Genomic DNA, 11,669 nt, shown 5'->3' with positions numbered 1-11,669 from the left:
GAAACTTCTGTGTCACAACTTACCTTTGCCGAAAGGGGGAAATGCTGCTCCCCTTTCTTTCCTTCCGTGATAGCTGGCCCTGCACTCCATCCCCTGTGTTGCTCCATTTTTGGTTCTCCTCAAATGAAGCAGTATGCAGGTTCAGCTTGCTAATTTGGCGCTACAAAATGAGTTAATGTTCTGCCAGGTCAGTGAGTTGAGTCAACCCAGCAGAGGGTCTGACCAAGCATCAAAGCTGACTAAAGAAGGAAGGGGTGAACTTGGACAGTGAAGATCACAGGAGAGAAAAAGGAGCAGGGTCTCCCTTTTCTCGTAACTGTGTGCTGCTAAGATCAATTCTGCTGGAGTGTGTAACTTCACTCTTAGGGTACTTTAGTCTGACTATAAATAAGTCTAGATATACTAAGGAAGTCGCATGTAGTTTATCTTGCAAAACAGCTATATGGGAAAAGTTTCTGTGTTCGGGGGCAGATGTTGCCATTTTTTGGGAATGGGACCCCCCCTAACTCCACAGAGCATAATTAAAGTTCTGTGTCACCATTTTGAAGGCTGTCAGCCATTACAGCATCACACATGCTCCATGCATTTGATACCTCCTTACTTTTATTGGTTACGTACAACCAAGTAAGTCTTAGTGAAACAAGTTAGAGCTAAGTAATCTAGAATTCCTCCTTGGAAGCTTTCTGCATGAATAACTTTGGGCTTTTCTTTTACATCCCATATTTGGCATTGGCAGGCTGAGAGATAGTTCACAGCTGCTGCTTGCTCAGTTGGTATCTAGCTCTGGAGCTGAGATGGGTGGCTCCCCTCTGGAGTGCTTAATTGGAAGATAACAAGTTGCTGAATTTCCACTGAAGGACAGTAGAACCTCCACCCTCTCCTTTCTTTTCCCTCTGAGTAGATACGTAGGTAGGACCAGCAACCTAGCCGTTCTGTGTTTTAATAGCAATGAGTGCCTTTGCCTTATGTACTGTAACTGAGCAGCTCAGGCAATGGGTATGTTACCCATGGGTTCATAAACTGAAGACAGTTCTTCCTCAAAGCTGAGTTTCCCAAATTTATCAGATTTGCTTACACATGTTCCATCTTGACTATGAAAGGCTTTGTTGGCATTTAATATCGCTATCTTTCTTGGTTTCAGTACTTGAATCAATGCTGAGGTCCAAAAAAACTTAAAATACATTACATATATTGTTGTTGTTACTGTAATCTACTTCTCGCCTTTCTTGCTCTCATAGTAAAATCAGCATTTAAAAGATACCTTGTTTATGTTGCAGAGTTGTTGGCCGCCCACGATAACAGGAGGCATCTCGCCTTGTATAATTATTGAAACGCCTCACAAAGAATCAGTAACCACTGACTTCTCGAGATTCAAAAAATACAGGTTCAGAAACCTCTTCATAAATCCATCACCTTTGCCAGAACTCAAGTAAGTTTACCAGATGCAGCAGTTGTTGATGCTTTATTAAATATGCTGAACAATCTGTTGTATTGTGTTTGTACAATAGTGGGCAGTACTCAACCCATACCTCTGTTTGTCTCCTCATCCCACAAACAATTTCATGTCCAAAAAAAAGACAGAAGTTCTGGGGATTTTTTTCCTCCCAGTTTTGTAAATGCACCAGACAGATAACTTTCACTTTTCAGAGCTGTCCTTGTATAACTTAACACGAGACACTCTAAGTGGTTAAGAGGCACATAATGGTTAAACTAAATTTCTTTCAGTGCTGTTGGAACGGAGTGACCAAAAAGTACTAAGCAAAGTTTTCTTTAAGAACTTGAAAATGTAGAAGTACGGAAATAAACTTGTGGCAATATTGCTGCACAGGTAGCCTGCTAATGCAATGCAGTGTGCTTGGTGCAATCACAGTTCTAGAGAGTTTCCCTTCTGCAGAGGGATAGATTAGCTGTCTAAATAATTTTTTTTTCAATTTCTGAATTTCGTAGCCATTCAGGTGTGTTAGATGAGTACCCCGGTTGCTGTTTGTATCAGCCTGGTGTTTTATGAAGGAGTTGTTAATTTTGCTGCAAAGCATTTGGGAAAACTTCTGCTGAGGTGAATGAGAAGAGAAGCAGCACATGAAGCATTACTTTAGGAGAACCTTTCTAGATACACCATGTTTTTATTTGTTCTGGCCAAAACGTGATCAGAACCGGGAGATGCTGCACGGTGATCTTAGTGCAAAGCAGTAGGTCTCCTACAGTCTCTTTCATTGCATTTCAAACTCAGCCGCTCTTCTCTGTCAGTATTACTCCCAAGCTGACTGAACTGTGCTTTAAAGAACAGCATGTTCTTCTCTGTCAATCAAAATCACATTTTTGTATGTGTTGGAAAGCTTAGTGAGTCGTATTTTTTTAAAAACAATAAAAAAAAAACTGTGAATGAGGGAATCTCCTCCCTTTAGCAAGTTGTTGGAAACTGCTGGATCCCAAAAATATATTCAGATACAGAATTCCATGCAAGGAGTTTAATCCTTGGTGTTCGCCTCTTGTCAATAAGCATTTGGTAAAGCTGAGCTCCATCCTTTCCAGTTAGCTGAATAAGAGGATCGTTTACTCTCTCCTGCCTTCCTCATACTTTCCTAACTGCTGCAGGAAGATCATAATAGGAGACTTCTCAGTGCCTGCCCCCTTGAATGGGGAGACTTGTGCATTAAACGAGCGAGTATCTCTCCAGCTTTTAACTTATGATGGCAGCAGAGTGGAACAGATCCGGGTTAGAATTTGTAGGTGATTCCAGTGATCAGGTCTGTCTGATCTCCCTCTGCTTCTGCTTGGGGAAAGGTAAATATTTAACTCCAAAAATTTCAGTAGGAAATCAGCATTGCGTTGATTAACATGCTGTCCCCTTAGTAGGATGAGAAGTACATCCAAGAAAAAAAATCCACATCAATTCATAATAATGATAATTACAAATTAAACCCAAGCCGTATTAATGATATAGGCATCTTCTTCCCAAGTAGACTTGAGTGCTAATAAATTATAAGTTAGCAATAAATGAGAACTCAGTTTTTCTCACAATAGCCTGTTTGAGCCATAAGGTAGGCTAAAAAAGGAAGGGATGGATGAGTGAGTTTTAAACACCATCTGTAAATGTTTTTCTCAAACCAAACCGGACAATGTCTTGTATGTTTTGTGTTTCCTGGGGAGTGGGGTGGGTTGGTGTTGTTTTGGTTTTTTTGTTTGGGGTTTTTTTTGTTGGTTTTTTTTTTTTTTTTTTTTTTTGGGGGGGGTTTGGGTTTTTTTTTTTTTTTTTTTTTTTTTTTATGGGGAGGGTTTGGGTTTTATCTTGCTCTCTGAACAGCCACCTAACTAGGCAAAATAGGAAACTCTGGTTGTATGTGCAACTTTGGGATACACAGGTTCATTTTTATTGGCTGTTCTATAAAACTGGACCTGCTGGTGGTCTTGGCAAGCTGCTGATCCAGTGATGCAAAATGTTCAAAGTCTACCTGCAGTCTTCTAGCTATCGTAAGGATCTTTCAGTATACGGAATTTTTGTTTTTATTCCTGAATAACTGTAAACAATAAATAAAAAACTGTGAATCCTTTTGTAAAGCTGTATATGTAAAGCTGTATATATACTTAACAATGCTTTGTGTAACTTTATTCCATAGCTGGGGAAATTCCAAAGATGTCTGGCTCAACATCCTGAAGAAGGAGAACAGATACGCTCATTGCAAGCATTTCACATCACTACATTCTAGTTTGCAACCTCACATGAGATCGATACTGTTAGACTGGCTCTTAGAGGTGTGTTCTTTCAGTTACTTTGCCATGTGTTGTGCCTGTGAAGTAGGCAGATGAAAGCACAGCTTTTACGTAAAAGATGTAATAGCATTTACCGTGCAGTACACTTTGCTAAAACTAGTTTGCCACAAAAGGGTTACAGGTTACTGCTTTTGATTCTCTCAGTGAGCTACATTCAGTCTCTTCCCTGGCAGGAGATGCTGAACCTTCTGCACAGGGCAGCAAGCAATAGTACTGAACTTTTGCTCTTGACACACGTATTTCCTGGGAGGGGGAGAAACCTAGTTTTGAGACACTCATACTGAAATTCCTGCAGACAGATTAATTATGGAGCTCTACCTTTACATCTTGGGCTGTATCTCAGCTGTGAGAAAACTGCATCTGTATTGAGGACTTATCACCCTGGCCCTGCCTATGTCAAGAGCTCTTAGATGTCAGCCCTGACACTAGTTTCTGACTTACTAGTAAATTTTTATTTCCATCCTATGAAGAGAGCAGAAGAAGGTAGTGCACTAGTGGCTGACATCTGAAGGCTCTTGATACAGACAGGTTCTTGCTGGAAACCTGCTATAAATAAATCATCCATTTTCCAGTCTAGTTGCTGTACTTCAGAGTATTCCAGCCGTCAAACAAAATGGAAGTTCTCAATCTTGGCAAGCTATGCAAAGGAGTATTAGTGCTGTAAATAGAGAGCTGTGTTCCGGAGGCATTTCCAAGAACTCTGTATGGACCATATTCAACCACCACTGCCAAAAGCAACCTTTGACTCGTGCAATCCTTGGCCATCAGCAGAAGGGTTCTTGCACGTTTACCGATTCCATATCGAGTACCCCAAGGAAGCAGATGTTGATGGCGCTCTTGCTGTCTTGGTGGAACAGTGCTAATAGCAGGGAATTAAGAAGGAAAGGAAAGGGGGGGGGCGGGGAGTGTTGGTCTTGTTTTTTAGTTTTTATATTCAGATCATATTTAAAAAAAAAATTCAGTTGTGCACTTACCTACTTCCTCTAATGTGTAATTTACATACCACCACTAAATTGTGTTTTGTTGCGGTTTTTTGAAAACCTTGAACTCTTAAGAAATCATCCAATTTCCAAACAAAAATGTCAACAAGGGCCACCTTGCTGTTGTCCAGCTCAGCGGTTCTATATGCCGCAGTGGATTAAAATCCCAGCAACTTTGAGAGCCCTCCAGTAGCTCCTAACTCTGTCTTCTGTAACATCATAACTGAGATATTATTTAGCATGACTAAGCTTTATTGCTAATGTTTGGGCAATACACTTTTATAGAAATTGTGCCATTTATTCATGGGTGGGCCTGCTCTGTACCTCTTCAGTTCTGAACCTTGTTTGGAGCAGTAGTTGGTAATACCAGAGTAGCACATCAGTTGGCAAATATTAGATCAGGTCTAAAAGAATGAGCTGTAGTATCGCTGCCAAACAGTTGCATTTTTGATGGTCAGGAAGGGTTTTAATTCACAAATGGGCTTTCAACCTTATCTTGGGAAATAGATAGTAGTGAGATTTCATTCTTTGTATCTGGGTGAAATAATGAAGCAGGGCAGGAAGCATGGACTTGGGATCTACTTTTTGGATATTCTTTCCTGTTGACTGTATGTAGATTATAAGTAATTTATAGATACCTTAACTAGTTTCTAATTGTGGGAGGGATACAGAGTTGCAGTTAAGCTGGAGTTGTGGTAGACCCACCCAAATTCAGTTAGAGATCAGAGGAAAAAGTAGGCCCCTGAATAAGATCTCCAGGCCCAGGCAGTCTCCTTTCTTTTTTTGTTGAACTGGCATTTGAACTGCTTTGATACAATGCAAGTATTAAAAGTTCTCCTTGCCAGGGAAACCCGCAACTGTAGGGAGCAGATGGCCCTTCTTGCAGTTTTGTTCCTGCTTAGTGAGGCCCTCGGTGTGCCCGAGGGGCTGCAGGCAGCGCTCCTGGCTTGCCAGCACGGCCCCCTCGGGCAGGAGCTTCCAGGCTTGTTTGTGGTACAGCCAAAGACTTCAAGTTTTTTAATGGTTCTGCCCTGGGACAGACCTACTGGGAATACAGGGAGGATCTGCTCAGTGACTTCAGCTTGAGGTTTGAGCCCAGAGTATTCTTAATCAAGCAAATTAGTGTGTGTGTGGGGTTGCTGGTTTGGATTTTTTTTTCCCCTGCTATCTGTGGCTTTCTTCTTTCAGTGGAAAATTGTTTGTACTCATTTTTAGGAAAACTGGATGTTATTGAGATTGGAAAAAAGTATACTTTGGAAGTATGTTAGTGCATGATGGACAATCTGTGTTTAGGTGGGAGCATGGGATATACTTTTTCCAGTCCCATACTAAACCACTGCATCCTAACACACCTAGGTTTGTGATAGTTGGTGTGTGCAAAAGATAAAATCGTGCATAGTGCGTTTTGCTATTAAAGCTTGACTGCGCCAACATGTCTACATAATTTTTTAACAGAAAACTGATTTCTTTTTTTCCCCCCTGTTGTAGGTATGTGAGGTGTATGCACTCCACAGGGAAACCTTCTACCTAGCTCAAGACTTTTTTGATAGATTCATGTTGACGCAAAAGAACATTAACAAGAGCATGCTTCAGCTTATAGGAATTACCTCGTTATTCATTGCCTCCAAACTTGAGGTAAGAAATTCTGTAACAGGGAGGAGGATATTAAGTCTGGAATAACGAAAAAGACGGCAATAACATACTTATTTCTTCTGTCTGAATCTTTTGAACCTGGTGGTGTACATGCAACACTGAACGTCAGAAGGAGAAATTTTTTTCTCTTCCTTCAGTTGTGCATATGTACATCTCTTGGCATGTTGTCTTTGTCCCCCCTTTCCTCAGCAGCAGGGAAGGAGACCACATAAACTTAAAAGGTATGCAAATGTGCTAGGAGTAGGTTTGTTTTGTTTTGTCTTTTTCCAAATATACAGCAATTGGCAGACAATCTCAGGAGTGGGCGTGGGGCTTGAACAAAACCAAGCCTAAGTCTCAAACTGCCTGTACATCAGGCTGATAACCCATTCAGTGGAGTTTTTTTCTTTTAAAGATAACACCATCAGTGCAGCGATGGTGATACACTCACTGCAGCTGTGAGCCCACAGCCTATTTTTGTGTGTCTCCTTTGGTAGGTCATGGCAGGCTAGACTGAGAGGAAAATTTGGGATATTAGGTTTTTATACTTGGACCTCCCACCCCCGATCTGGCTGTTGTTCCCAAAGCCAAGGTAGCGCCCTACAAGCAGCTGTCTGTCCTAAGGAGGTGCGTGGGGCATCAGGCAGTGGAGCCAGCTGGTAGAGAACCGCTTCTGCTGGCAAGTTCTCTTTTACCAACGCACTTACCTATACCTGGCCCCAGCGGCCATGACTGGGTTGGCAGATTTCTTTGTTAACCGTCTCTGCACCATGGATTTCGCCAGCTACACTGGCTGTGGAATTTTCCCTCATCTTTTTTTAGCTTTTTTTTTTTTTTTCTTTTAATCAGTGAGAGTGCATCAGCACTAACTGACATTGTGCGTAACCTGTATTAGCAAGCCTTTTCTAATACCGCGGTGTGCTGTACAAGAATTTGGTGTATGTTTTTACATCAGATGGAATAGCTGAGTAGCAAGTCATACAAATGAAAGGCTGTTCTGATTGCTTGCTTGGCATTTATTTCCCCAAAAGCTAAAAAAGCTGCGATAAATCTATGGGGTATTACAACAGGTAACATATAACCTACTTGGTTTTAGGATCTCCTCATCCTGTAAGTTTCAAGTCATGACAAAAATACTGTTCTGGCATAAGAAACGTTAATATTCCAGCATGGACTGAAAAGCATTTGCCAGTATCCTCTCAAGCTCTCTTAGAACTATAAGGCACTCTAACCATCACTTTTTCCCCTCCCTCCCTTTAAAGGAAATCTACGCTCCCAAAATACAGGAATTTGCTTACGTCACTGATGGTGCTTGCAGTGAAGACGACATTGTAAGAATGGAACTTATTATGTTAAAGGTAATAACTTTGCTGTGTTGTTTCTAAGTGCCAGTTGAGAGACTGTCCAGCTGAGCCGTGTATTTTGATGCCATTTATCTGCTTAGAAAAGGACGGCGTTTAGTATGTCCCTCTTTCTGCAAAGCAATGAAACCTTCATTGCACGTGCAGTGAGACCTCTAAAGCCCCCCTCCGGGTTGAAATCCCCGTCTGTTGGAAAAGGACAGGCTTCTCGTGCCTGTGTGTAGGTAAAGGCTCTTAGCAGGTACAGCCAGCCGTGGGACGGAGCAGGCGGCTGTGGCTGCGGTGTAGCGCGCTCGCCAGGGCCCTTTGCTGTCCGGGAACAGGGGCAGTGACGCTACTCGGTGCTCCTTACATTGGAAAGGATCCGTCTTTACCACTGCAGAACTCCCTATACATTTATTCTTCCCGAGTAGATAATTGGCTGCAGGCTCGGGCACCCGGCCTGAAGGCTCAGGGGAAATGCTCTTGTTTCCCAGCTTCTGAATGGGGAAGATACACAAGATCCAGCGGCACAGGCACGGGAAAGGGGGTTGAGACGATAGATACTTTTTTGTGCTGATTGTAACGCAGCCCGCTCAAAAAGTAGTGAGAATGCAATCCAAAACGAGCGTTTGTACTTGAAATTGTACGTAATCTTTGGTGTCTTTCAAGGATGTGTGCAGTAAGGCGAGCAAACTCAGGAGGGGAGGTATGGGAAAAGAGATTGGGGCACAAAACTGTCCTCGCGTGGTTTAAGGTGCTCACCTGTTTAATATTTGCAGGCTTTAAAATGGGAGCTGTGTCCGGTGACGATTGTCTCTTGGCTGAACCTCTATCTTCAAGTGGATGCTCTGAAGGATGTTCCGGAAGTGCTGCTACCTCAGTATTCTCAGGAAAAATTCATTCAGATAGCACAGGTAGGTAGTAAACGCTATCGGAAAATGCTTTTTGGAGCAGGACAAACTTTGGAGCTTTTATTCAGATAGCACAGGTAGGTAGTAAACGCTATCAGAAAATGCTTTTTGGAGCAGTTACCAGGACAAACTGAGCATCACACCCCAAGAGCCCATAAAGAATGCTAAGCCCTTTTCCACCTCACCTGCTACTTTGTTAAGGAACAGGCAAGTTTGCCCAGGAACTTCACACTGAGTTTGGAGGGCAAGCGCCCATGTCTGTCTTTTTCTGTACACTGGAAAAAGAAAAACCCATCTTGGTTTTTTAATCACTGTGCACTACAGCTCTGAGCGGCGGGCGTGTAATTAACGGAAGCTATGGGCCATGAACTGTTTTTCACCTGTACTGTCCATAACAGTGTCCCTGTGCACGTGCCTCGGAGGCAGTCTGAGGCGCAGTTTGACTATTTTGAAACTGCTGTGGTTCAGGTTTTATGGGCACGCGTCGTGTCCAGCCTCAGAGAGGCTCACTGAAGGGTAGCTGGGCCTAAGTCGCTGCGCTGCTAGGTAATATTTTAATTTGAGAACGTACCTTCCTGGAGCTCTGCTGAGCGTTTCAAGGTGCGCTTAAACCCGGCGTGTTACAGGTAACAGGGCAAAGTGGTTTGCATCGTAACTCTGTGAGCCCCACTTTAACCGCAACTGGTGACAAAAATAAATTAATGGCGTGCAATTGATGCTAAAAAGCTCAGCCATGTTATAGGGCGGGCTGCTGTACGCATAGCAGTTTCTGAAACAGGATTATGCTAAAGTATCATCTTAAAATTTGTAACTCTCTATTTCCCCCACTCTTTATTTCCTCAGCTCTTGGACCTGTGTATTCTGGATGTGAATTCTTTGGACTTCCAGTACAGAACACTAGCTGCTGCGGCGCTCTGCCACTATACCTCAGTTGAAGTAGTTAAGAAAGCTTCAGGTAGGGAGGGGAGGCTTAGCGAAGGAAACGAAGCAGATTTGTCCTCCTTGCTTTTGGGCTAATACGACTGCTCCGTGACTTCCAGTTGGTTTGGGGACAGTCAGCTATACCTTAGCTGGCTACTTTTTAGTCAGCCACCAGTCCTCCTCAGCTGTCAGGGGCATTCAGTTACCCTGTGTGCTAATTCCTACAAGCCTGGCCCTTACAAAGTGGATAAAACCCCTGCCCCCCCCCCCCAAAGAATCGCGTAACTCAGCTCGGCGCTTGTGCGTTGCCTGGGGCCCCATGAGGGACAGTGACGATAGCGTATGTATGTTTTTAATAGCGTGAACCAAAATCTTGCGTTCCAGCTGGAAAAGTCAGTCCAGCCTCCCCTGGTAAGCAAGGGGAACCCTCCTGGCTGCAGCTGGGCTGCTTTGCTCAGGTGGCCTGTGCTCCCTGTCCCCTGCCACCAATGCTTGTAGTGACAAGTGCAGGGAAATGCTGGGGGTTTCCAAGAGGATGTTTCTGAATTTTTATCTGCAGTGTTAGCTAGTGTTGGTTTTATTTAAATTTATGACCACCTTGTACCCTCTAGGCTTAGACTGGGACAGCATTTCAGAGTGCGTCGAATGGATGGGTCCCTTTGTGAGCGTGGCAAAAAAAGTCCCTGCGAAGCTGAAGAACTTTAAGAAGGTGGCAGTAGAAGACCGGCACAATATCCAAACACACACAAATTATTTGGACATGCTGGTAGGTGGCTCCTGGGGTTGCAGCTGCCTGCGCGTTGCACACCCCTTCTCCCGAGGCAGCCAAGGGCTCCCTCAGCCAGCGGTGCCTAACCTTTTGTTTCTTGCTCCTGCTCCATGATGCTATAAACTAAAGGTGCTTCACCGTTAAGAGGCGCAGGCCGAAAGCGAAGCACTGGTGAAGCGTTTAGAAGTAGTAACTGTGGTGGTGTAAAGCCCCCTGGGTTTTTATTCATTACCCTAACTCTGGAGTACTTGAATTGTACTGCCAGGGTGAAGAACACCAGCAAAATGAAAAGCAGAACTGGGCCCAGGTATTAACAGTCATCTTCCTCCCCCACTACACAGGAAGAAGTTAACAGTGGAGTCGCATCTGCTGCCCCAGGTCAGTTATCGCCCGTGTCAACAGGAGGAATAATAACCCCTCCCAAAAGCACAGAGAAGAAGTGAAGTATGGACACCCACCATCACTCACCATTTCAGGAAAACAGGACTGCAAGGCCATGCTAAAGGTGACTCCCGCTCTTTACTGCTCCTCGAGCCTTGGGCCGTAAGAGGCGCATCAAACAGGGCAGCAGATGGACATTGAGACCTGTGTCCTACAGACTTGATCCAATATTTAGACCCAGTATCCCTCTATGCTATCACAGGAGCCTGGACTAATTTAGTCCCTTCTCAGACGTGATGTCGTTCAACTCTGGTCATTCCTAACTTATGAATTTCAGGAACTCTTTAAAAATGGCTGAGTGGCAGAGTTTGCCCACTCAGCTTTGACACATCAAGCTTGCCTCAGCTTGGGCTAGCCCTGCAGGAGAACTTAGCCGCGGCTTGTACCTATTACCTCTTCTTGCCTTGGGGGTGTGTTTTTGCTGTTCTGGGTAAGGTCAGCAGGTAAGCAGCTTACTCTTCTGAAACCACTGCCCTTGCATTACCCTGTAGCCAGCTCCACAGCAGGCTGATGAATTTAAGGGGCCCTTCAGTTCCGGTGTAGCGCTGACCTCAGGTAAGAGTACAAGCGAAGAGCGTGCTGCCAAAGTAACCTCTGCTGGAAGAAGTGCAGTCCCGGGAGGAAGGCGTTCTGTTGAGCAAGAGCCAGCCACCCACTCTCAACAAGAACGAACCTACCAAGAACTGGAGAGGGTATGGGAAAAAGGGAGCCGCTGGTACTCTACAACCACTTGTGTCCTAGGAACAGTATTTGAAACTAACTGTGGAGCTGTATTTTATCAGTGTTTATGAACAGCATTAACTACTGTGTTTTCCTTGGAATATTCACTACCTCTGCCTATGAGGTGCTTCACTTCTGTGACAAAGGGACAGTACTGGGAAAGATGGGTACAGGCCCTCCT

At 44.0% G+C, this 11,669-nt stretch overlaps 1 protein-coding gene across 1 annotated transcript in view; it reads left to right on the top strand.

The window, feature by feature from the left end:
- CCNE2 (cyclin E2) overlaps window positions 1-11,659 on the top strand; it is a 12,964-nt gene extending 1,305 nt beyond the window's left edge. The window contains exons 4-11 of the mRNA XM_009638347.2: window positions 1,278-1,429; window positions 3,618-3,753; window positions 6,240-6,386; window positions 7,646-7,741; window positions 8,506-8,640; window positions 9,481-9,592; window positions 10,170-10,324; window positions 10,669-11,659. Of these exons, the coding sequence (XP_009636642.2) occupies window positions 1,278-1,429; window positions 3,618-3,753; window positions 6,240-6,386; window positions 7,646-7,741; window positions 8,506-8,640; window positions 9,481-9,592; window positions 10,170-10,324; window positions 10,669-10,770 (1,035 nt within the window). The 3' untranslated portion in view covers window positions 10,771-11,659. The remainder of the gene's footprint in view (window positions 1-1,277; window positions 1,430-3,617; window positions 3,754-6,239; window positions 6,387-7,645; window positions 7,742-8,505; window positions 8,641-9,480; window positions 9,593-10,169; window positions 10,325-10,668) is intronic.
- The last annotated feature ends 10 nt before the right edge of the window (window positions 11,660-11,669 follow it).

Source organism: Egretta garzetta, unplaced genomic scaffold (genome assembly GCF_000687185.1).
Source record: "Egretta garzetta isolate BGI_Z169 unplaced genomic scaffold, ASM68718v1 scaffold154, whole genome shotgun sequence".
Lineage (NCBI taxonomy): Eukaryota > Metazoa > Chordata > Aves > Pelecaniformes > Ardeidae > Egretta > Egretta garzetta.
Note: the sequence above shows the minus strand (reverse complement) of the source record. Positions and strands in the feature narration are given on the sequence as shown.